The sequence below is a fragment of the Microcaecilia unicolor genome, chromosome 2, assembly GCF_901765095.1.
Source record: "Microcaecilia unicolor chromosome 2, aMicUni1.1, whole genome shotgun sequence".
In the NCBI taxonomy this organism is placed as follows: Eukaryota; Metazoa; Chordata; class Amphibia; order Gymnophiona; family Siphonopidae; genus Microcaecilia; species Microcaecilia unicolor.
Genome location: NC_044032.1, coordinates 449687930 through 449715313, shown reverse-complemented (window position 1 = coordinate 449715313; position 27384 = coordinate 449687930). Strand labels below are relative to the sequence as shown.

At 43.7% G+C, this 27384-nt stretch overlaps 1 protein-coding gene across 6 annotated transcripts in view; it reads right to left on the bottom strand.

Annotated features, from left to right (window-relative positions):
* Positions 1–27384, bottom strand: part of EBF4 (EBF family member 4) — a 470543-nt gene that overhangs the window by 137183 nt on the left and 305976 nt on the right. For all 6 annotated transcript variants that reach the window (XM_030190928.1, XM_030190932.1, XM_030190933.1 and 3 more), the window contains exon 7: positions 11017–11098. In XM_030190928.1, the coding sequence (XP_030046788.1) occupies positions 11017–11098 (82 nt within the window). The remainder of the gene's footprint in view (positions 1–11016; positions 11099–27384) is intronic.

Sequence of the window (27384 nt, the reverse complement as noted above, 5' to 3'; positions counted from 1 at the left end):
TCAGTGCAGACAATGCAGAACAAGCATTTCAAGACTTGTTTTCTGCAGTCCTATCTTTTTAATTGCAATCCTAAAGCATAATAAGAATTACGATAGCCCTATGGTAGTAAGAAAAAAACAACTACAGTGGAGGAGTAGCCTAGTGGTTAGTGCAGTGGACTTTAATCCTGAGGAACTGGGTTTGATTCCCACTACAGCTCCTTGTAACTCTGGGCAAGTCGCTTAACCCTCCATTGCCTCAGATACAAAATAAGTACCATTTATTCTAATATATAAAACTGCTTTGATTGTAACCACAAAAAGGTGGTATATCAAGTCCCATTCCCTTTCTCTTTCAAATTCTACTAATTTGGAATGAAAACTGGACTATGTCTGGGCTGGTCAGAAACATTCAGTCTTCAATAAGTCACCAGTCACCTTGAGGACCCCCCACCCCCCCCCCCCCAAATGTCTGTGGACTACACTCTGAGTCATCAGCTCTTCTACATAAGACATTTTGCTAAAATCTGGCCTAGAATAAGCAGCAAGAAATGTATTGTACTGTTTTGGGATCTTGCCAGGCACTTGTGACCCGGATTGACCCAGGGCTTTTTTTTGAGGGCGTACTTGGGGGTCCTGACTACCGGCACCTTTTCCATTGTTTGCTAAATTTGACCCATGGACTCCAAGTTTTAAAGAAAGAGCTCAGGCTCTACACAACAATCCTGCCTTGTCATAGATTCTATGACTGGTTGCAGGGGGCCTGGCTATTGTGGGGTGGGTCACGCAGTGATCACCCCACCCCTGAAGGATGGCTTAGCATTTGAGTACCGGCACCTTTTTTTCTAGAAAAAAATGCACTGGATTGACCACTGTTGGAAACAGGATGCTGGGCTTGATGGACCTTCGGTCTGACTCAGTATGGTAATACTTATGTACTTATCATAACACAAGGTTGTCACAAAATATCCTATTGAGGACAATGCACGTGCAGGTCACTGCCTCTGTCAAGGAGCAAGGGTCATTTGTCAGTGAATGTATTTCTATATTATTCTTCGTAGTATCTGTTCAACTAAAACTGTAACACTGTCAATTGATTTTCTTTCTTAAGATTATTTTTAGGACGTGATACAGTTTAGTGGACCAATATAAATATGACCCACATTTTTGTTCAATGGAGATTTTTTTAATATCATACAATTACTATGAATATTCAATATGTAATCCCCCATTATAATGGGGATTACTAAGTGTCATCATGAGAAATCTCCAGAATCTCTAAGAGGAGGGATCTGGAGTTGAGGGTGGTGAAGGATCCAGCCCAAAGGGGTGGGTTCCTGGGTAAGCTGCAGAGGGAAATGTTTCTTGTTATTGAGTGACAGTGTGGGCAGAGTTAGAATTAATAAATTCTATGGACAGGGAGTGCACAAAGTCTTTGGTTGCCTGTACCCCCACCGAGACCCTTGGAAGAGAAGGGGAGCCCTGGATGGGTTCAGGAAACTAAGGCTGACCAAAGAACTGGCTTCGGCTAATTCCAGCATTAACCATGGAGTTAAGTGCCATGGAGGAGTGCTCCAGGTGGGAAATAGGGGAGCCCAGCCTAAGAGCAGGGACAGTGAAGAGCTGTTCGGAGTCAAAAGTGGTAGCCCAGAGAGGTATTCCTTTGGAGGAGAGGAGGTGGACAGATAGGGAGGTCTGATCCTCAGAAAGATCTGCTTACTGCACAAGTGCTGCAGGCACAACCTTAGATTGTTTCACCCAGAAGGGATGGGTATGTGCATTTTTATAAATTGCATTTGAGAAGATACACCATATCCCTAGATTACTTTGGATTATAATTTGCATCTGACATTATGTGAATTATAAATTGACTGCTTGCTTCAAGGAAGAATTGAACTGCCTGTTGCAGAAGTTCAGTAAAGTTTGGTTATTTTTGCATAACTCTCGAGACTGGAGTCTTTTCTTTGAGTGAAATTCATTTACTTCCAGACTGTTAAAGAAAAAAAAAGAGATCAGAGAACAATCGAGAAATAAAGCCCCAGCTCATAACCCTAAAGCCCCAGCTGAGTAAATGGGAATGGGGCTTGATATACCACCTTTCTGGGGTTTTTTTGCAACTACATTCAAAGCGGTTTACATAATATATACAGGCAGTTATTTTGTACCTGGGACAATAGAGAGTTAAGTGACTTGCCCAGAGTCACAAGAAATTGCAGTGGGAGTTGAAGCCAGTTCCCCAGGATCAAAGTCCACTGCACTAACCGCTAGTCTACTCCTCCATAAAAGGATTAAGAACTTGGTATCTTTGTGCCCTGGTCTCGGGGTGCCCCTGACCCACGACGAGCTAACTTGTGCCCGGAACTGTGTGAGTGGTGAGACAAGGGTTACAAATAGGTTTCCAATCTGTGTGTTGGAGACAATTTTCAAATGTCTGCAGGTAGCTGAAATGTCCATGGTTACTTTCTGTATAGAGCTTATACTGATGATTGGAAAGAAAATGTTAGTAGTCATTGCCTTCCAGAACTGAAACTGTTTTTGCTCCATTTCCTCTCCAATAAAAGCACCTATTCCAGACTGTACTACACATTCCCCTGCCACCTTTAATGGGTGAAAGGGATAAAGAAGAGAGAGCTAATGTGGGATTGAAATGCTGGTTACACTTCAGGCTCCATGCTTCCCTTCCTTTGTCCTCAGTCTCCATCTGTCCAGTAGATGGTAAGATCCCCTGAGCAGAGCAGTCCCTTCTGGACACCTTATTGCTCTATATAAATGTTTAGTAGTAGCATCAGCAGCAGCAATACTTTCCATGTGAAAATTACACACTTGCCCCTGCTTATTTCAAGGGTATATTTTCTCTTCAGAAGAATGCATGTAGTTTTGAACATGGAAAATTGTGCATACTGTTGCATTCCCTGCCCTATCCTCGCCTCCAAGTAGGAAATGTTCCAGGAAAGTAATAACCATATGCCCATGTAAAAGGGCTTTGAAAAATTGCTCTAATAATAAGAAAATGAACAAAATATCAAAAAGACACAGAAAGGAAACAAAAAAGTTTTATTTTTGGGAAGGGGTCTTTAATGAGGGGATATTGTTTACTGAGGGGCTTTGTCTAATGGAGTTATTGATTGTTAGGGAGGGGAGCCTGTAATGGGATGGTATTAGTTTTAGGGGAGGGAACTCTGACATGGGGGTACTGGTTGTAAGGGAGGGGGTCTGTTATGGGGGGTATTGGTTGAAGGCAGAGTATGATGCTAGGGGAGATCAGAAGTTGAGGGATATGTTCAATGGTGTATGGGACTTGACCTGCTGGCAGGAGAGCATTGGGGGTATTGTGCATAATCGCTGCTCCTATTTGGCAGAGCCTTTGTAAAACACAGTGGGAATTTTCCATGTCTTGAATGGATGCCTTTATTCCCCTCTCCATATTCTATCTACAATTTGGCTCCACATCATAGAATATTGCAGATGTCAAAAATTAATCTTTAAAATCTAATGTTAAATGAAAACTCATTGGAAATGCTAAACTGCCCTGTAACTCAGATAGAAATCAAAGATAATTGGTTATTCAAAACTTGGAAAGGCCCTTGGACCAGATGGTCTAGGTCCAGAATACTGTAAAATATTATAGAATTTCATTTTGATCCCCTTATGTGAAATATTTGGAGAAATACTTGCTCATAAGAATCTAAAAGCAGGTCAAAAATCTGCAACTGTATTTTACTACCTAAACCAGAAAGAGATTCAACTCTAATTAGCTCTTATCACCCAGTATAATTAATAAATGAGGACTCAAATATTTTGGCCACTCTGTTTATATAGTGCCAAATCTAGTTTATAATGACCAAGTAGATTTTATAAGGGATAGATATGCCTCAATGCGCCTATTAAAAGCTCTGACAAGCCTACAAACAAAACTGAAATTAGTCCTGGTTGCTGCCTTGGTGAGTCTTGATGCTAAAAAAAAGTTTTTGATAAGATCACAGGTGATTTTCTGTTTTTCATCCTTAACAAATTAGGTTTAGTAAGGAATTTTTTTTGAAACGGATTATGATATTATACTCTAAACCCAACATGGTTGATATTCAGCCGCTGGTGGTCAGTCTGTTTTAAATACTGACCAGCACCAGTTAGATCCAGATAGTCAATGCTGGGCCTTGTCCAGGCACTGGCATTGAATATCTGGGTCTGATTGGACTGCTACTGGCTGCTCGAACTTATGTGGGTCCCTGCCAATATTCAGCTAAGACCTGTATGCGTGTGAGCAGCCAGCAGCACTTCTATACATGGAAGACTACCTCAAGCAGTAGTATCAAGAGAGTTCACAGCAGCCTTTTTAACATATGGAGCCACAAGGGGCAGGAGAGAGTTAAAATCACTCCTGCTGAGATACCCCCCACTGGACTACCAGGGATGTAGGTAGGCCCAGAAGGGAGAAGGCCTGGTCTTGGGGAGTGGGGGGGGGGGGGGGGGGTGTCAATCTCAGGGGAACTGATCTCAGGGTGAGGTTTCGAGAGAAGGGTTGGAATCAGCAAAGGGATAAGGAAGGGTGTTGGAAGAGGGTGCTGAATCAGCGGGGGGAAGGGAACACATTCAATAATGTTGGCTGCTACCTGGAAACTATGTAGGTGACTAATAGTAAGCACCTGCATGTTATTGCTAGGTACACCTTATAGAATTGCCCTTCACACTGAAAGGGATACATGCTAGTTATGCTGGAGACTCTAATTTTCATCCCCAGATTTCTGGAATGATGTCTAAATCATGCCTTCTTATTAATACTTTATCATCAAAATATTATGGGAGCGAGGGGGCACTGTCCAGCTGAGCATGTGAATGGATGTGTTTTCCTGAGCTCCCACGAGGCCTACACAACACCTGCGTGCACAAGTATACTATTTGACAGTATATTTTTCTTTTGTCTGGTTGTTGCACGCTTCAACAATGGCATCTAGCAAACTAGCAAGCTACAAAGAATAGATACATTTTTTACAGTGAATCAATCAGCTAAATGATCAAAACCTGATCCATCATCTCCACAGTAAAATCTGACTGCCAAGGATCCCTTGAGCTCTCGCCTCTTCCATCCCTGTTAATGGATGAACTTGCTTCAATTAAAGAACTGCTTCAAACTAATCAAAGCACCATTCAAGAACTGTGCCAGGGTGTTGATGCTAAAACGGAACAGTTGCAACAACTGTTTTCAAAGTTTAATGTCTTGGATTTCCATACAAAGGTTTTGGAAGAGAAATCATCGTTGCTAGACAAACATGAGAAAGCCATCCGCAGACTCAGTGGCGTACTAAAGGGGGGGCGGTGGGGTGGTCCGCCCCGGGTGCATGCCGCTGGGGGGGTGCCGCGTGTCTGTCGGCAACGCTCGTTCTCTGCTCCCTCTGGCCCCAGAACGGGTTATTTCCTGTAATGGGGCAGAGGGAGCAGGGAACGAGTGTTGCTGACAGACGTGCGCCACTCCCCCCCCCCCCTCAGCAGGTAAAGATGCACCGGGGGGGGTGTCATTTCGCTGGGGGGAGCTGCCTCTTTCACGTCCCCTGTCCCGCCCCTTCCACACCCTCACCTCCCCCCGTCATCTCTCTCCTCCCCTCCCCTCCCCTCCCCTCCCCTCCTCTCCCCTTACTCTGCTATCCCTGGTGGTCTAGAGGTACCTCTTTGGGGCAGGAAAGAGCCCCCTCTTTCCTACCCGGAGCTGCTAGCTGCCCTGCATCCTGTCCTGTGGTGAGTCCAGCTCTCGGCGTTTCAAAATGGCCACCGAGAGTTGAAGTCTCGCGAGGCTGCTTCAACTCTCGGCGGCCATTTTGAAACGCCGAGAGCTGGACTCACCACAGGACAGGATGCAGGGCAGCTAGCAGCAGCGCTCCGGGCAGGAAAGAGGGGGCTATTTCCTGCCCTGAAGACGAAGAGGTACCTCTAGACCACCAGGGATAGCAGAGTAAGGGGAGGGGGGATACTACTACTACTACTTAACATTTCTAGAGCGCTACTAGGGTTACGCAGCGCTGTACAATTTAACAAAGAGAGACAGTCCCTGCTCAAAGAGCTTACAATCTAATAGACAAGTGAACGGTCGGTCCGATAGGGGCAGTCAAATTGGGGCAGTCTGGATTCACTGAACGGTAAGGGTTAGGTGCCGAACACAGCATTGAAGAGGTGGGCTTTAAGCAAAGACTTGAAGACGGGCAGGGAGGGGGCTTGGCGTAAGGGCTCAGGAAGGTTGTTCCAAGCATAGGGTGAGGCGAGGCAGAATGAGCGGAGCCTGGAGTTGGCAGTGGTGGAGAAGGGTACTGAGAGGAGGGATTTATCCTGTGAACGGAGGTTACGGGCGGGAACGTAAGGGAAGATGAGGGTAGAAAGATAGTGAGGGGCAGCAGACTGAGTGCATTTGTAGGTAAGAAGGAGAAGCTTGAATTGAATGCGGGGGATAGTCGCGTTTCACCAGGGGGGGGGGGGGCGCTGCACCCGGGGGGGGTGCATCGGCGATCCGCCCCGGGTGTCAGCCCCCCTAGGAATGCCACTGCGCAGACTACAGATGGATTATGAGGATCTTGCTAATCAAAGCAGGAGCAATAACATAAGGATTCTCAGCTTGCCCGAGGACTGTGAAGCTAAGTATCCCATTGGGTTTTGTACTAAACTCATCAGATCCTCCACAGCTGCAGTTTGACCAACCATTAAAGATGGAAAGGGCCCATCAGGTGCCTCCCACACATGTACGTATGGCTAAATATCCAAGACCGATGGTCCTCAAGGTGCTTAGATACCTCAAGCTATTCAAATATTAACTCATGCCAAGGATAAGTCTCCTCTACAATAGCAAGGTCATCTCATACTAATAGTGCCGGATTTGGTGAAATCAACTGCCTGCAAACACACATTGTTCCTTGACATGCGGCTCAACCTCAAGAAGCTTCAGGCCCAATATGGACTATTTTATCCGGCTCAGATGTGAAAACCCTAAACAATGTTACCAAGCATTTTGATGACCCTAAGGCTCTCCAAGAATGCTTACAGCAGCAAGATTATAAAGTTATGGATAGTCCTTCACCTTCTGAGAAAACCTGACAGATTGTTACACCGTGAGTTTATGCCTTATCCCTGCTTGTTTCCTACTTCAGGATCAGGCCTTGTGGCACAGTTGAAACCTTTGACTTGTTTGCGTGCTCTGCAAGTTTGAACTATGTGATTTCATGGATGTCATTTGCTTCATCTCTGCTATATGTTGTTGCTCTTTTTCACCGAATTATTATTTTTTCCTTTGTGGACCTCCAGAATGTATGCCTTTTTAGCTCCTATAGCTGGACCATATTACTTAAGATAATATTTGCTGTATTGAGTTTTCCTACCAAGATTATTTATTGTTCCTGGGACAGTCTTATTTTCATCTTGGTTTTCCTAAGTAAATGCCTGTATTTGAATCCATATATTATTCCTTGCAGGACCATGGAAACTGCCTTCCCTGCCTATATACATCACCATATTTCCTTGTTGTTTCCAGGAAGGGATGTTACTATTTCAGTTCTCCATATTTTCTATTTTCATTGGGGCCAAGGAAATTGAATTCTCTTTTCCTATGTGTATACTTTCTTGGCTATTGGATATGTCTGTCAGTTCCTTCTCCCTCTTGAGTCATGACCACTACTGATATTCATGTGATATCACTCAATATTAATGGCCTTAATAATCCTATTAAGCGCAAGAAGACTCTAGCCTACCTGGGGAAACTTAAACCTACTGTGGCAAGTCGACAAGAACTCATTTGAATCAGAAAAAAAATCATTAAAATTGCAGTGAGATTGGGTAGGTCAGTGCCTTTTTGCTCCAGCAATGGATAAGTGGAATGGTATTACTATAACAATTCATAGAAAATTCTAACTTACCTATATCCATGCATTCTACTGATCCCAAGGGTAGATGGATATTTGCTCAATTGATTTCTACTGTACAAGAGTTTATGTTCCTAATCTTGATAATCCTGATTTTTTTTTAAAGATTTGTTTTTCATTCCTGAATTATTGGACTCCTCCCCTTTTGTAATAGGGGTTGATTTTAATTTATGTCTGCATCCTTTTTTGGATAAGAATATCAGGAATTGACAATTATTTCCTAGGTTGAATGTGGCCTTCAGCTCTTTCATGACTGATCTTGGATTCTGTGATCCTTGGAGATTAATGAATCCTACCCAAAGAGACTATACTTGTTATCTGATTCTCATGCATCTTATTCTCACATTGATTTTTTTTTTTAATTTCTAAACAACTTGTATCTCAAGTTTTGTCTACTCAAATTCATGGTATCCTTATTTCTGATCATGCTGCCATTAGATTGATTATTCATACTGCAATCCCAACTACGCCTATTAATAGGTGGAGGTTTAATTCCAGTTTATTATCGGATCCCAATCTTATCTTTGTAAATTCACAATTTTTGCATGAAGTTTTTCATTTTAATGATCCCTCACCTGTTTCCACTAACAAATGGGATGCAATGAAGGCAGCCCTCCAAGGGATTATAATTAATTACACAGCCAAGAAACAGAAACAGGCAGCTTTGCTTAAGGAGCAACTGGAGATTCAGATTAAACAATTTGAATCTCAACATGCTTCTACTAGTGATCGCCAACTTTATCCTTCCATATTGAAACGAGTATAATTATAATACTATTTTTTCAGAAGAATCGGCTTCCTTTTTGTTTAAAATCTCAGCGCAATATTATGCAGAGGGGGATAAGGCCGGCCATATGCTGACTTCTTATTTGAAGACTAAAAAACTGAAAACCAAGATAGCTGGCCTTAGATTCCCTACAGGGCAAAATATCACTGATGATGATGCTATGTGGTCCCTTTTTACTGATTTGTATACCCATCTTTACATGTCTGAAATTTCTCATTCACAGGAATTAGCAGATACATTGTTTTCAAGATTTGCCTAGACCACAGTTAAGCCAAGATGAGGCAGAAAAATTGGATGAACCTTTTTCCCTAAAAGAAACTAAATTATCCATCAAATCTCTACAAACCAATAAAGCTCCTAGAATGAAAGGCATTTCGGCTGAATTTTACAGAAGTTTCTCCTCATTTCTTGACCCTCGATTACTACATTTGTTTACAGACCTTCAACAGAATCCCCATGTGTTTTCCATTTTTTCTGAGGCTACGATTACTGTTTTTCCAAAGCCTAACCATGATTCCCTGGAACCTAAAAATTATAGGCCTAGTTCCTTGATAAAAGTTGAGTCCACGCTGGGCTTACCAACACTTTGTAAAAGACCCCTCCCCCCATAGTTATCTGGGTATAAGCCCTAAATATCGACCATATCCATAAACCTGGTTATGCCTCTGGACCACCCTGACACTATCCAGATAAGATTTGCAGTGGCATTATCCGGATAAGGTCTCTGAAAATCAGTGGTAGGCCCTGGAGACTGAAACTTTTAATTTAGTTTAGTTTATTAATTTATATTCCACTTAATTAAATATGCAGATAACAAAATCACATACATAATCATAAATCACATCCTATACCACTAAAACCAAAACAATAAAACTTTTCCAGGTAGGAGCTGCTTCTACCCAGGTAAGTGCTACTGAATACTGACCCCACTGCTGTAGACTTGAAATATTGGAGATGCTTAGAACAAAAGAAAAGCAAAGAATTCTCATATGTGACATTAGTGAAAAAAAATTGTTGGGTTCCCTCTGAGAGCTGGTCGTTTTACTGTGGACTGGTTCACATCGGAGCTTTTGGACTGGAGCTGATACACATGACAAAATCTAGGGCTCTAGTGAAAGCTTTTCTCTTTATGCAGGCTTTTTCTCAGGTGACCGGGACCTGACAAGACTGGCAGGCCATTTACCATTTATTATTTGAAAGTAAACTCTTATGTTTTCTCCTTTCCTTTCAGAATGATAGTTCCTTTATTGTTTCTTGTCCTTGTTTTTAGAATTTTGTAAATTGCTTTGATATTATTTTGAAAACAATATATCATGTTCTTAATAAACTTAAACATATCTGGTTTCCATGCCTGCTACTAGTAGGGATGGGCTCTCATTGGTGATGAATGTCATTTGCAGATAATAGTGAACACTTTTCTTAGAGAGTGTGAACTATATGTAAAGAGGGCCACATTTCTTAAGGAGTGTGCACTATGTCCAAAGAGAGTGCATCCTTCTTTAAAATGTGCACTCTTTTCCCAATAGTGTGTGAATTTGTGAACCATCGTGTATGCGTGCACTATCAGAAAAAGAAGGTGCACTCTTTAAGAAGGGTGCACTCTCTTTCACATCATGCACACTCCTTAAGAAAAGTGCTCCTTCTCTACACATAGGAGGGAATTCTATAAATGGCATTTAAAATTTACCAGAACGGCACTAAGCACATTTCTAAAAAAGGGCGCATACCCTTCATAAAATCACACTTTGCACTGATTACTGTCCCTAACTTTAACTGACAAACCTACACATGCTGAAATCTGGTGCAAGTGCTGGTGCTCAAGTTAGGTGCACTGAGGCCATATTCTGTAACTAAATGCACAACTTTTCAGAATGCCCATGGCCATGCATTCTTTTGAGTTATGTGCTAGTAGAGTTAGGAGCCATGCCTTATAGAAGAGCACAGAGCCAGATACACGAGCAGATTTTAATGAGTGCCAATTAACTTCAATAATTGGTGGTTAGCACCCAATTATTGATAGTTAAGGATTCGTTACTCAATTATTTTGCGCATGCATATTGGGTGCACGCACAAATTTGGGCGTCCAAAGGGATACTGCACCTTCCGTTGTTAAGAGAGCACACTCTTGATGGCATTTGAACCAGAATGAAAATAAACCTGGGGAAAAAACAACGCAAAAAAATTTTGGCTGCCCATTCCTAGCTACTTGCATGGCTATGGTGGATTTACAATAGACTGGTATGCACAGGGTAAAACATACTGCATGGCATTTTACATTTTTGTTGGACCGTAAGAAGAAAAAAGAGCAGACATTTTCCAGGAAGCTGTACAGTGTGGGTTGCCCTCACGACTCACCTGAAAGCGTCGCATATCTCGGGGGTTCCCTGCATTCTTGAGACAGTTTTGATTGCACTTCAAGAAGAACTTGAGGAAAAACCTGTAGAAAAAGAGTCAAGAGAATTAGTAAGAAAAGAAACAAAAATGTTCGGCTTTCTGTTACATATAAACTCCTTCTTTTAGGCCATCACTTTCATGTACACCTTAATTGGAACAAGAAGTTTGAATAGTTTGGGAATTAAAAGGACCAGGACAAAGAGACAAGCTACAAAGAGAAAGAAGAAGATCACAGTGGCCTACCTTTTCACCCCTGAAAGCGTACCTTCAGGGAAGACTGAGATTTCATGTCATAGGTTATCAGGTAGCATGGTTACATTGGGAACCATGCTACCTGATATCCTATCCTGACATATTTGTTTGGACTGAAAACAGCAGTTAAGGAGACACTTGTGAGGTTGAACCCACATGTTAAGGCATTTTTGTATGTCCTAAAATAGCATGTTGTGCAGTAAGGCCTTAATATGCAGGTGAAAATAGCAGTCAGTAGTGCTATCGATAAAATTTGCAAACCTATGTAAGGGGCCCTTTTACAGAGCAGCAGTAAGCCCAACACGGGCTTACCGCTTGCTCTTCGGGACTACTGCCGGCACAACGCAGCCACTAGCGGTAGTGCCGCCCCGAGCACATGCCGTTTCCAGAGGAAAGGGAAATGGGACTTGATATACTGCCTTTCTGAGGCTTTTGCAACTACATTCAAAGCGGTTTACATATATTCAGGTACTTATTTTGTGCCAGGGGCAATGGAGGGTTAAGTGACTTGCCCAGAGTCACAAGGAGCTGCAGTGGGAATCGAACTCAGTTCCCCAGGATCAAAGTCCACTGCACTAACCACTAAAGAAAACCCCCCAAAATGGCTTGCGTGATGGTAACCCAGTAGTAATTGGGCTTTGCCGCATGCTGCCAATTTACCCCTGGGTTAGCGTGCAAGGGCTCCCCGCTGCATGGCCATCCAGTAAGAGTTCTCTCACCGCATGGCCATTTTTTTAGGGGGGCTGTTACCAGCTATGGAAAAGAGACCTGGCATGCAGAAAAAATGGCCCCCGCTGCTACCGCAGGGTCATTTTTCCTGCAGCTTAGTAAAAGGTCCCCTAAATGAGACAATATCATATGCAAATTAGGCTTCACCAAATCCAGGAAGAATAACATGGCATGCTGTAAATTCCTGTTATAGCATGCCATTATCAGCTCTTACATTTTCACCTTGCATAGAAAGTCTTCACGTCCCTTTGCTAACTGGCCTATGGCTTGTGGAACTGCACAGGCCTAAATTTAGGGCACACTGAGGGTGTCTTTTACTAAGGCGCGTTCACGTTTTTAGTGTGTGCTAAAATTGTGGGCGCGCTAAACGTTAGAGACACCTATGCATTCTTCTGGGTGTCTCTAACATTTAGCGCGTGCCACAAATGTGAGCGCGCTTTAGTAAAAGACCCTCTGAATCCAGGTAACAGAATCTAGGTGCCAGATGCCATTATAGAATAGGGTCTCACCCTGTGGCATCAGAGCGCCTGAAAGGAAGTACCTACCTAAAGAATTGCCACCATGTACTGGTTATTTTTATTTATTTATTTGGATTTTGTTCATACCTTTTCAGTTAAGCGCACTAAAGGCATATTCTATAAGTATACATGCAACTTTTCGGAATGCCCCTGACACACCCATGGCCATGCCCCTTTTCAGTTATGCTCTAGTAAGGCACCATGCTTTATAGAATAGCATGCAGCCAGATACAAATTTTAACGCAATATCGGTTGTTAGCACCTAAGTATTGAGGGCTGAATTAACTGAGTGTACAAATCTGGGTATCATATATACCATATATATGCAGGACGTCAGACTCACAGAAACAGAACGAAGCCTTGCGCCGGAAGAAGAGGACCTCGGCTGGCGGGGGTTGGGGTCCCCCGCCAGCAAAGGTAGGCGACGGCGACGGCGGGGGAGGGTTGGTGGCAGGAGGGGGGCGAGAGGGTCATCGGCAGGGGGGTCCAGGGCCAAATCTACAGGGGCTCAGGCCCCCATGGCCCCACCTAGCTACGACACTGATTTATAGAATAGCACTTGTCCAAGACTCGTTCCTAACTTTAGGCACGGCCATTTGCACTAACTGAAACTAGGCGTGTATCCTCCTTTATTCTGAAACAATGTGCGCAAATGCTTGGAATGCCCCCGTTCCACCCGTGACCCTTCCATTTCCATGCCCCTTAAATTCCAATTAAATCTAATTAGTTCAAATAACTGCTTGTTAAAAAGTGGAATTACTGCCACTTATGCACGTGACACACTCATGTGAACGGAAGTATTCTATAAATTTAAGTGCACCAATGGTGCTTAAATTTAGGTAACCTTATATGAAATGGGGGTACATATATAAATCCTTTGAATATTTGCTGAAAGTATCTACTAAGGTCTTAATTTTGGGCAGTCACTACAGTGTGTTCCTGCAGCAGCAACATTGGCTGAGCAAAATTAGGCTTTACTAGTATCTGGATTGGAGATAAGTAATCACACACCACTGCATTATTCCACTCAGAACAGATCACAGGCAGCATGGTAGAGGCCATGATCACCTAACCTTCATTACCCAGAAATGGGTAGAAAGAAATGACTGCAAAAGCAAGCCAAGCGCCCCATGCTAGGAGGAGCAGACAGGATTCTTCCACCTCTATATTAATGCATCACCAGTTTCGTTCATACCAATACCATCAAAATGCCATCTGACTGGTTAAACCTATACATTTGCCTTCTGAGTTTGTTCCCGTAATACAACCGGTGGCTCTTTATTCTGTCTTGAAACAAATGTGGTCTCTTTAAGGTGACTCACCCCTCTGGCCTTGCAGTGGCAGCAGTCTGTGATCAGTAGGTATCGATTGAGACCTGATCTGTCCCATACTGCAGGCAGCTAATGTGCTTTATCCTGCAGCCTACAATAAATCAGGAACCCTGGTCTGGGTTTAGATTCTCCCCAAATTAAGAAAGACAAAAAAGGAAAGCTGGGAGTGGGGAGTAAAAAGAAACTGAGAGGTGGGGAAAGTAGGAAGAAGAAAAAATTGTGAAGGAGGAGCAAAATGGGAAAGAGACAGGTAAGGAAAGACTAAGCAGACAGTGGGAAGAGAGAGAGAGAGAGAGAGGGGCCTGAGCAGATAGGGATCGATATGGATTAGATTAAGATGCACTCTGAGGCCTTCAAGCTGTGTCTTGGAAGATGCAGGCAACCTCCCGTTACTTTGCACTTCAGAGCCAGCAGTCTGAGCGATTCTTCTAGTAAGAAACAAGGGGACATGCCAAACCTGGATGGCTGCTTCTGATTTCACTCTGTAGGGTCACAAGTAGTTCTCTCAAAGACTGAGCTTGCTGTGTCAATCAGGATAAGCTACTAGACCCAATAATTCCCTGTGCCAGCTCTACTACAGTCTGCATCCACAACTGAGAAAAGGTTTCTGGAAACACACATTCTTATGTGTAGGGAGCACTGAAGCACAAAGGGGGCAATTCTATAACTTGGTGGCCCAATTTAAGTGCCCACTTTACACAGGCTATGAGTCTACAGTGCCGGGAATCACAATCAATTTTGGGCACAAAGATTTGCACCAACTGAACCCTGGTGTAAATCCCCACATCTAAATTAGGTGCGGATCCCTCAAATTCTATAACACTGTACACAAATCATAGAACCACCCCTGACCTGCCCATGCCCCCTTTTCAGATCCACGCGGAAAAATTTATGTGCGCATCTTTATAGAATAGGGACTATTAAGATGTGCAAGTTCCAATTATTGCCAATTAACGCCAATAATTTGTTAGCACCCAATTATTAGTGCTAATTGGTTCATTAAGCAATTAAATTACACTTACAGTTTGGACAGGTGCCTGTCCGTAAAATTATATATTCACCACAACATTCAATATATACATAATAGCCTGACATGAACATGTTTCACACATGCCCCCAGATTCTATATAGTGCGCTTAGATTTAGGCATCAAAATCTATGCAAATTCTATAACACCGTGTGTAACTTAATTGGCTTATCAAGCTAACGAGCGCTGATAACAGCACATAACAAGCAACAATGAGCACTAATTGGCACTGATTAGAATTTAGGTGCACAACTTGCTAAGTGTATTCTGTATTGATGTGCGCCGAACTTCTAACACAAAAAGGCAAAAAGGGGTGCAGTTATGAGTGGGGAAATGGGTATTTTATGGGCGTTACAAAATTTAGATGCCTAGGAGGGACATAATCGAACGGGGGCGCCCATCTATAAGGGCGCCCATCTCTAAGGACGGCCCTGTAAAGGGGCGTCCCCGACCATATTATTGAAACAAAATGGGTGGCCATCTTTCATTTCGATAATACTGTCGGGGCCACCCAAATCTCAACATTTGGGTCGACCTTAGAGATGGCCACCCTTAGAGATGGCCGACCTTGGTTTTCGCCGATAATGGAATCCAAAGACGCCCATCTCAAAAATGGCCAAATCCCTTACCTTGGGTGCTGAGCCCCCCCCCCCCCCCCCAGGTCCGCCTGCCTGAAGTACACTGCACCCACTACAACTGCTCCAGGGACCTTTATAGTGCTGCAATGGACCTGAGTATGGCATTTGAGGCTGGCATACAGGCCGGCGAAAAAGTATTTTTAACCTATTTTTTATGGTGGGAGGGGGTTAGTGACCACTGGGGGAGTAAGGGGAGGTCACCCCCGATTCCCTCCGGTGGTCATCTGCTCAGTTCGGGCATCTTTTCACGGCTTGGTCATGAAAAAAAAATGGACCAAGTAAAGTCGGCCAGTTGCTCGTCAGGGCCACCCTTCTTTTTTCCATTATCGGCCAAGGCCGCCCATCTCCTAATCACGCCCGAATCCCGCCCCAGTCCCGCCTTCGCTACCCTGCCGACACGCTCCCGTGAACTTTGGTCATTTCCACGACGGAAAGCTGTCAAGGGTGTCAAAAAATTGGCTTTCGATTATGCCGATTTGGGCGGCCTTGGGAGAAGGGCGCCCATCTCCCGATTTGTGTCAAAAGATGGGCGCCCTTCTCTTTTGAAAATGAGCTGGTAGTTGTAGAATATGGCCCAGTGCGCCTAAATCTATGCGCTGAGATTTACACCAGGTTTTTGTTGGTGTAAATGGATGCGCGCAGATATCGGCACTGAAATATCAACTAAGCATATTCTATAATCGGCGCATAAATCTAGGTGCCAATTATAGGATATGCTTAGTTGGCACTGATTTCAGCGCCAATATTTTAGGCGCCATATATAGAATCTCCTCCATAAGGGCTGCGTTAGGCACATAACAGGACCAAGTGGTATGTTCAAGTAGCATCTATTTGATAAAAGCAACTCTCTCCAAAATAGCAGCCCACAATGGCAGCTTGATGCAGCAAATCTTAGGCTATTAAGTATTTATTGAATGTTGTGGTGAATAAATAATTTTATGGACTTTCTTCGTGTGACCTGCTCTTTGTTTGCACCATATTGGATCTTGCAGATCATCTACCTTCTTGTTTCCTGGGATTTAACACATATACGCAGTGAAAATAGCATTACAGAACACTGCCACTTACACATAAGATATGTAATGGTGCTGATCTTTTTCTACATCTGTATTTTCATAAAATGTTTGCTCTTATTTCATATTCCTCTGCAGCTTTAAATGTATTTTGCAAAAGGCTCTGCATTCAGTGGGCATTTTGTAAAACAGGCTGAAAATTGTGAATGGTCCCACTTGGATTTTTCTATCTCCGATCTGGGGGGAGGTATCTTTTACTAAGCTGTAGTAGCGTTTTTAGCTCACAGTAGAAATCAGTTTACCGTCCGCTGATTTCTACCACGAGCTAAAAACGCTACCATGCCTTAGTAAAAGACCCCCTCGGTGCAGTATGCAAAATTGATCTTCATGCATTTTTTGGATGGGGAGAGGGGGATTTTCCAAATCCATTGTATTTCCTTTGCAATCGAGTTAATTGCAAGGGTATGCCCTGCAGTAAGGAAACCAGAATAGGGTTTCGGTCCCAGGCAGAATAAGTTGCTCTTTAATTGCAGGGCACATCTGGGTTATTGAGTTGCACAGAGAGGCTTGGGGGAGAACGTTCTGCTCTTTTTGAGGATGCCAATGAAGAAGTTCTGCTGCAAGGGAAAACTCGCAGGTGTGAGCCAAGGAGCAGGGAGAGGGAAGAGAAAAACAGCAGGAGAGCCATGAAGAAGATGGATGGCAGAGCGAGACAGATCCATTCCCAACAGTTTTCAGGTTGTATAAAATATTTACACTGCTTGTACATAGCCCTGTAATTGCCATCTCTCTGTAAATTATTCATGGGCTGAATGGTTCACTCAAGAAGGGTCATGGAGGAGACAGGAAGGGAGAACAGTCTTATGTATGAACGCATACAAACAGAGAAGGCATGCACTCGTGCAAAATGGCACATACGGATTTGTAGGCATGCTCACATATGCATACAAACAACAACAGGCAAATGGAACACATGAGCAGAAGTGCACTAAATATATAGATATGTGCACAGAAAGGATGGCATACAGCTGCAGAGCTGTCCACATAGGTCCAAACCTAGTCACACATATATAGTATACTGTATATACTATACACAAAATCCCCACTCCTCTGAGAATGTGTACCTGTGCTTATACAGATACAAGTCTGGCACAAGGTTCCAACAGCCTGATATTCAGCCGCTGTGGTTGGCATTTTATTTTTTAATGTGACTGCAGTGATTAAAGATAATCCCAGCACTAAAATCCAGACTGTGGTCAGGTCTGATTATATAGACAGAATGTCGAGTGCCATTGTTATCTCAATAGCAGCAATATTCCAACCGTAATTTTTCCATCCTAACTTTATCCAGATAGTTATCCAGAAAGTGCCACTCTTCAGATAAATTGCAGCTCTGCTCTTGCTCCACACTGTCCCAGCTGTATCTAGATAGTGCCGAGGTGGTCAGTAAGGATACAGTGGTCAATGCTCAAAGCCAGGTGCCAAACCCAGAGCGCAAAACCCCCACAGCGCAACAACACTGCAGAGAAGTAGTTGAGCAATACTCAAAGGAAATGATATGCAAGTAATATGTGTGGTTAATTTACACTAACAAACCGAAAGCAAGGGGGAGAACGTGTCTGACACATACACAAAAAGGTTTTGTGGCAAGCGCAGCTCTTGTGCACATGTCTACACAAAAGCAGAAGCGCAAGCACACATCAGCATTGTTCTTCTGTGCCTTTTAAATACGAGCCTTTCAAAAACTGTTTGCACTTAACATTTTTGAAAGGCTCATATTTAAGCGAAGTAAAACGGGCACCGAGGTGTGCTTTCGCTTTTGGTTTTGCTTGGACTCGCACACGTTTGTTTCTCACTATCAGCACTTAAAGTTGGCTTCTTTTCACTTGCAAAAGAAGATAAAAACCGAAGTTTAATATAAGAAGTTGACAAGAAATCTTCTCCTGAAAACCTTTTACGCTGCCCCTGACCTGACAGTAAATTTTTGACGTATGGGCTATCCAGGGCTTTTTTTGAGGGGGTACTTGGGGGTTCTGGGTACTGGCACCTTTTCCATTGCCTGCTAAAATTGACCATTGGACCCCACGTTTTAATGAAAGAGCTCAGGCTCTACATACCAATTCTGCCTTGCCATAGATTCTGTGACAGTTGTAGGGGGCCTGGCTGTTGTGGAGTGGGTCCCTCAGTGATCACCCCACCTTTGAAGAGTGGCCTAGCATTTTAGTACTGGCACCTTTTTTGCTAGAAAAAAATACACTGGGGCTATCATTTCCTTCTGTGCATTGTAACACTTTCATTTGTGCATTGGGAAGAAAAGCCTTATTAACACCCTCTTAAATTCATTTAAATACAATTTGCTGCCATCTTTAGTGTGCATGTTAACACCGGTCCTCAAGCCGTCTGAGCATTCAGTGCTGTATAATACGTGCACAAACCTTAACCACGTTAATGCCAGTGGTAGTTTTGAGCATCGACCCCTCAGTGGCACTGTCTGGATAGTGCTTCTGAACATCCTTGAATAGTCAAGGCTAAACCATTTACCTGGATAATAGCCACTGTTATGAGGAGAAATTGCTTTGACTAGCAGACCCCCAGTTTCCTGCAGGACTTGAAAGTGGCAAGGGTAATGATCAGCTTTTTTTGATTTTTTTTAATAGCTATTGTGCTTCAGCTGTTTGTTAATAATTAGAAGGATATGTCTTTACTTCCGGGGGTGCAGTGATGGAACACTGTTACTATTTTAAATATGTGAAAGACATGGAAGATAAAAGAGGAATGAAGAAAGTTATGTGGCATACATGGGAATTGTTGGATAATTACATGTCTGGGACATGATTGTACTGTTATGAATTCCAGTTCACAATGCTTGTGCTTTGCTGTTTTGCTTGTTGTTGTTATTGTTGTTGTTGTTGTTTTTAATTATTACTATTTTTCTGTTAAATGCAGATAAAAGTTGCCTTCTCTGATGCCTGAGATCCTTATCCCAGTGAACAGCTTCTCAGTCTCTATGAAGGTGCTTGTTGATGATCCTGCTCCCATAAGACTCATGCTAATCATAAAATTATTGAAAACGGGAACAACCTCCAGCAATCATTGCCAAACTCCAAGGCCTCTTTCTGCTACCCCCGTCTTCACCTTCTGTCCTTATCAAGCAAGCATGACTACCTGCATCCACGATTACCTCCATCTTGTACAGGTTAAAGCAAAGCTCTCTTCCAGAAAAGTTTAGAAGATAATATTTGGTCAAGAGTGAGTTGGGGGGGAGGGGGAGGTTAGTATCAAATCTGGATCATACAAGTTTGCACTTTAAGGCATTGGCCATATATTCAGTCTTCGCCTCTGTTGCCTTATTTACCGCTTGCAACTGTTTGATATGAAATTACAGACATTCAAAATCTGGTCCTAATTTAAGCAGTTATCTTTGTGGTTGATGACGACTGTATGACCAAGAACCACTATGGCAGAAAACAGCACTCCATTTATCAAAGAGGATCAGTTATGAGCATTTTGTGTGTCTGGGGGATGGGAGTTTATGCTTGGTACCTATTAGACTGTGGCTCCAAGTTCTTGTCAGAAGATAAGGAGACCCATTTTTCATAGAATGTAGAGATAGGAAGGTCAGGACCTGCTCCATTCCAGTGGTATTTTAGAAAAGGATCTGCTAGGCAATATATACACCTGCTATAAAGAATGCCCTTCCTTCTGAATTGCGTTCAATATGAGATGTGTCAACATTTCGTAGGGGACAAGACATATTTATTTCAGCAGGCATTTGGGGATGCACTTAGGGCCAGATTCTATATATAGCGCCTACAAAATCCGTGCAGTAAAGATTTCTGCCTAAGCTTATTCTATAATTAGCACCCAGATTTAGGCACGGTATATAGGTCGTATAACTGGCACATAGATTTAGGTGCAGTATATAAGTGGAAATCCTAGCACCTAAAACTATGTGCATCCATTTAGGCCAATAAAACATGGCCTAAATTCCTGTGTGTAGATTTACGCACATCAGGTTATATTCTATAACTGTGCAAGTAAATTTTAGATTGCCCACAAAGTGCCCATTTCCCTGCCCATAGCCATGCCCCTTATGAACTACGCACATTACAATTTAGGTGCAGTTCATTACAGAATACACTTAACAAGTTGTGTGCGTAAATTCTAATTATTACCAATTAGTGCTCATTATTGTTTAAGTGCTGTTATCAATTCTGATTAGCTTGTTAAGCCAATTAAGTTACACGCGTTGTTATTAATACGCCTAGATTTTGACTTGGACCTCTAGACTCGCTATTTAGAACCTGGGGGTTAGTACATAGATGAGCTAATGATTTTATGATTTTTTATGTTATCTAGATGGTTGTAATTGAGTTATTATATATTATTATGGTCAGTGTTGTATAGTAACAGTAAATATAACTAGTTACTGTACATAAATGTTGTAGAGACTCTATGGCAATAATTCTCAACCTTTTTTCAGTTAGGACTCACCAGATGGGCGAGGCTCATATATGTGACACACTGCATACTGTATATTACCCTCAGGGACCTTTGGTCCGACACAATATCACAGTTCTTATAAGTTAAATGTAACCATGCTCTGCATCCATAAAAGTTCAAGTGCAGATCATAACTAGGAAATTTCTCCATGTAAGTCACAATAGAATTATTCTGATTCTCATGTCACTGGAGTAATAGCAGCATAAATCCCTCTACCAGGCACATTGTGAAATGGAAAACCTATTGTTTTTATTTTTATTTGTGTTTTTACTTTTGTTTTTCTTTGATTTTACTCTTCCCTTTCTTATCTAAGTTTTAGTTCATTTTCTTTTTCTTTTGATTGGTGTTTTATAGTGTTTGTAAACCGCTCTTACTTTATGAAGGGCGGTATATCAACAATAAATAAACTAAACCAAAGAAAATCCAAACTCAAACATACATTTAGCAAACAAGTCATACACATACAACAGTAACGCTAATGCTATGATTCAAACTGCAAGAACCCTATCTATTACTCCTGGGGGATTTTAGCACGAAATGAAAACTTCTGCACAAAAAGTTTAGAAATTCTGTGCACAGTATTTTAAAATTCTGCATCATTATTTGTAATTTTTTTGTACAGAATTTCTCCAGTCATAAGGCCTAACTACTCGCCCAGATTCTTCCTTCTTCCTATCGCTAGTAATATCGCTCTTCAGGTTTCAGCTTGCCCAGCTCTCTCTCTCATTCCAACTTAGCTCCAGGTTCCACCCTCTCCACCCTGATTTAGCTTGAAGCTTTCCCTTCCCCCAGCTTTCTCTGCTCCCTAGTTCTTTCTCTCCCCTTAGCCCCCAACCCCTACCTCTCTATATTCTTTCTCTCATTGCCGCTATATTACTGTGTTTTCCTCCCAGATAATGTGGCATAAGGAAGAACAAGCACCTATACATCAGACCAGGTCCTCCTCTGCTGGCCTGAGGCCACTGCTTATCTGAACCACACGGGACTCTATACAGCAGTTAGGCCCAAGCAGGGGCGTATCTGCATGGGGCCACAGGGGCCTGGACCCCCGCAGATTTCGCCCTGGACCCCCCTACCTTCGACCCTCTCCACCTCCCCCGCCCGCCACCAACCCGTCGCCGATCTTTGCTGGCGGGGGACCCCAAGCCCCTGCCAGCCGAAGTCCTCTCTTCAGTGCAGGATGCAAGTTGCAATGCTTCCTGTTCTTCTGAGTCTGACGTCCTGCATGTACAACGTGCAGGACGTCAGACTCAGAATTTGGAACTCAGTCTAACATCCTGCGCGTTGTACGTGCAGGACGTCAGACTCAGAAGAACAGGAAGCATTGCAACTTGCAGCCTGTATGGAAGAGAGGACCTCGGCTGGCGGGGGGTTGGGGTCCCCCGCCAGCAAAGGTAAGTGACAGCAGCGGGGGAGGGTTGGCGGTGGCGGGAGGAGGTGGAGAGTGTCATTGGTGGCGGGGGGGGGGGGGTCTGGCAGTGGCGGGGGGGTCCGGAAATGGCGGGGGGGGATCGGTGGTGCCGGGGGGGGCTAAAATGTGCCCCCTCCCTCTGGCTCTGACCCCCCCTACCGCCAGAGTCCAGATATGCCCCTGGGCCCAAGCAGCAGAGGAGGAGGAAGTGATCTGATGCACAGCAGCTTGTTTCTTTCTTATGCCACATAATCCAGATGATAGGGTAAACTGGGTGGGAGAGGAAAGATTTGTAGGAGCAGTCTGTGGGTGTGTGCTGCAAGGAGAGGGGGCATCACAAACCTGACAAATTTTCTGCCTTCTGTTTATTGTGCAGTATTCTGCAATGCAAGTACAGAATTCTGTGCAAATTATATGTTGCACTGTGGCACAGAATTCCCCCAGGAGCTACCTATGAATAGGCAACAGTACAAATATTACACTGGGTCCTAAAATACCACAACGCCTACTACAAGTAAAACAGAATAAGTGGGACTGCTACAGATCTCAACACAGAAACTATATGCAAACAAATATCACACCTCAGTCATGTGCAAAACACAGACAGACTGTCACCAAATACAGAACAAGAGATCCCAAATTAGATATAGAAATATGACAAAAATTGGACTGGGAAGCCCAAGAAGTTAAGCTCAGCATATACTACAACACTGGAGAAACAAAAACAAAGGCATTTTCTTTTGTACTGAACAAAATACACAGACATCTGTGATGCACATTTCCCAAAGCTAACATATTCCACATTTGTGTGTCTGAGCATTTTATTTTTCTATCATGTTGGCCCAATTTCTCTTTTCTACTTTCCTGCTAATTTTGTTTCCAGGAGCCACTGTCCATTTGTCATTTACCCTGTCTCCTCCTGTCTTGTTCCTTACCCTTACTAACCTGTCTCTGATGTATTGATCTTTCTCTTAAAGCTCTGTCCTTTGTTTTTTGTTCTTTTCTGCCTCTCTGTCCACTCAAATTTCACCCTCTTACTGTACTACTTTTCATTTTTCATCAACCTATCAACTTTATGTCTCCTTCTCTCATTCCCTAGATCTCACATTTCCTATCCTCCTATTCACTTTTATCTTTCATCTCCCCATTACCACACTTCTACCCTCTGCACTCACTATCCTCCTGTTACTCATCTCCTTGACAACCCTCCTACAGTGTCTCATACTTGGGCCCATTCCTAGCCACATGGGTCCATTCCTAGCATCTCCCCTCCCTATCCCTTGATCCACCCTTGTAACCCAGCATATCCTCCCTCCTCCTTCGTCCGAATCTCTCCTTCCTGCCCTTCTGCCTCCTCATTCTGTCAAACATCTCTCCCTCCCCCTCCCCAAGTATGACAACTCTCCTTCCCTCTCTTCCACCACCCCCATCCAAGTTTCACATCTGTCTCCTTCTACCCCCAGGGTCCATGTCTCCCTCTGCCCTCACCTGTCCACCTCACCTTCCCCCTTCTGCTCTCTCTGAGTCCATCTGTCCCCATTCCCCTTCTACCCACTCCCCATCCTTTTCCCCCTCTTCCCTTCCCCTTCTGTCCCTCCCCTTAGTCTGACTTCTCCCCCTCCATGTCTATCTCTCCTTCTGCCCCTTATTTTTCCACCCTCCTCGTCCCTCTTTTGCCCTCTCCCTTGAATCTGATATCTCCCCCACCCCTTCCCCTCAAATCTGATATTTCACCCTTCCTCTCTTCCATTACCCCATCCCCATACCACATCTCTCCCTTCACACTCTCTCTCCACCCTCCTTCAAAACCCCCACCCCCAGCCATGGTCTGGAATCTCCCCCTTCCTTCCTTCCTCAATCCCCCTCCCCAAGTCTGCCTTCCTACTTTGTTTTCCAAAAGTCGGTGATGGCAGTGATTCCCATATGCTACCCTGCCACCGGCATCGGCCTCTTCTCTCTACTGTGGCCCACCTCTGAGGATGCAGAAAGTTACATCAGAGAGGCAAGCTGCAGCAGACAGAAGAGGAAGTCTGAAGGCTATTGAAGTGGTGTACATTCGGGTACAGTCCGCCCGATATTTAAAACCATTTAAACAGCCAGGAACAGCTCCTGACCGGTTAAACAGCACAACTGGCTATCCAGCAACATTCAGTGGGAGATAGTTGGTTATCTACTGCTGAATATTGCCGGTTAGCACTTAGTGGATAACCAATTATATCATGAGATATAACCAGCTATCTGCCGATATTCAGCACATCGCCAGCTAAGTTTGGCAGTCTGAATATCGGGCCCAGTATGTATTTTTTCTGCCCTTGGAAAACTCATAATTAAAACAAAAATTGCAAACAGCCAACAAGGGGTTTGAATCAAGGTCCCCCGCTTTTCAGCCCACTGCTTCAACCATTAGGTTACTCCTCTGCTCTACATGCATAGGCACCCGGTATAAGAGGCTTGGAGAGGCTAAGCCTCCCCTGCTGTGCTCTGAGGGGTTTAAATTGTTGATTTACCTCCATCCTCACAGCAGGAGCTGCAGTGAAAGCTATTTAATGAGGATGACTTCCTGACCTGCACTGAGGACAGATAGCAACAAAATTGGATACTGGGCCAGCATGATCAGAAAAAGTCACCATACAACAAAGGTAGAAAAGATCATTTTATTTTCATTATAGTGTTTGGAATATGTCCACTTTGAGAATCAGGTGCTCAACATTAAAAGTTTATATTTATTTACTTATTTATGGCATTTTATCCCACATTAAACATGAATTAGGATATTTTGTGGCTCTACATGAGAATTGTGATGATATGATCCCTTGTTTCATATTGTTGACGGCAGTGGTGTACCAAGGGGGGGTGGTGGGGGCAGTCCGCCCCGGGTGCACGCCGCTGGGGGGTGCCGCAGCACGCGCCTGCTCTGAGTTCGCAACTTCGCGCGTTCTCTGCAGCTCCCTCTGCCCTGGAACAGGTTACTTCCTGTTCTGGGTCCGCGCTGCATCGGGGGGGGGGGGTGCTGCACCCGGGGGGCGGGGCGCCGCCCCGGGTGTCCGCCCCCCTAGGAACGCCACTGGTTGACGGTCTTCATTTTCCGTATGGGTGGTATATTTGTGTATTAGGTTCTGCCCAGTGTAATATTTATGGTACAGTAAGGTTCTGAGTGTGTTTTTGCACAAAGTTGTGCATAGTGTTTTGCAGTTGAGCGATTGTGCTTAGAATATGCTTTGAGCAACCACTTTATTCTTTGACATATGATACATATCTAATATCTAAATTTAATAAAAGGTATTAATTGTGACTTTTATTTTTATTTAATTTTCTGTGTGTTATCAGACAATTATGGATTTAAGCCCCACCCCTGGCCCCACCCCTAACCCCACCCCCTTTAGCCTCCCCAAACAGTTGGGCCACCGACCGCCTATGTCTGCATGGATGTCTATGTGGCCAGTTTATAACATGGATGTTCCTATGCTGCCACAAAGACATCCATGTCGTTTGTTTTCCCCATTCATAATTTAGACATTTCAGTTTGTACTCGTAAAATGGATATTCATGCTGGATGTTTCCAGCATATGGGCGTCTATTTCTCATGTATTTTAGAGCACGTTGTATGTTGGCAGATCTAAAATACATGAGAAACAAATGTCCTTATGTGATGTATTGACTTTGATACCCATATTCTGAGTTGAACACTCTTTCTAAAATGCTGTTCCACATAATATATTTATTTTTCCAAATACATAACTCCTTGTCCTATGACACATAACTCTATAGTATTTTGTGATGATTTCCCTACTTTAGAATTCCTCCCTAACAAAAAATAAATAAAATAGGGGCCTTTTACTAAAGTGTGGTGAAGTTTTGTGTTCACTGCATATCAGTTGCAAAACTTTGTGCACAGTAACCGCAAAGCCTGTGCAGTAACTGTTGTAGGTGGGTCCAACATCTTCCTATGCAGTTACCACCCAGTATATATATTAACCACACATTAAGTGTACTGTCATTAATGTGGTGCACCCATGCTATCAGCAATGCACAAAGAAGCCAGCCCAGCTAAAAAGAACTCCCAGTTCCCCCCACCATCTCCAATAATCCTTCCCCCAGCCCTTACCAAGAGTTCTCTGGTGGCTGGTAGTTGCAGAATCAGTCCCAAAGCACTCTTTCCCCATTGGTGCCACAGTTAAAAGTTCATTGTGGTGCTTCTGACCCTTAGCGGTAGACTCATGGTAATATCACTAAGGGTCAGAGGTATCATTATGAATATAGCACTGATGGGGTAAAAGTATCTAGAGAATTGCTCCTGCCCCTTAGAGATGTTGGAGGATATTACTGGAGATGTTGGAAGGGGGATTATCAGGGTGAGGTGTTCCTGGAGGCAGGGGGATATTTTTAGCTGCAGCAGCTGTGACAGGGTGAATGCACTTTCTGCCTCCTATAGTACATCCATGCTATCTGCAGTGGTGGCAGCACATGGTAACTTACAATGCACTAAGTAGAAAACATTACTCGCACTCATAACTCATACATTCTCCACTTGTTTTACTAATCTTTTCCACAGTAAATACTTGTCCACAAGAATTTGCATATTCTAAGGGGAAAGTTCTATAAATGATGCTCAAAAATTGGCACCACAAAAATCGGAGCACAATGTTATCAAACATATAAATGGCAAGTGACCGACTCACCAGCAAATGCGCAGTAGAGACTTCCTTCTCTGTCCCGCCCTCATGTCAAGACGTGATGATGTCAGAGGGCGGAACAGAGAGGGAAACGGAGTCGGACTGTCGGACGCTGCCGTAGCCGCTGGAGCCTGGAAATGAACATCGCGCGCACCAACCTCCACCCTCCCCCACCCGACCCCGCCGCCGCTCCCGCCCCCCTCCATATCGGGCCCCCTGCACTGACCTGACAGT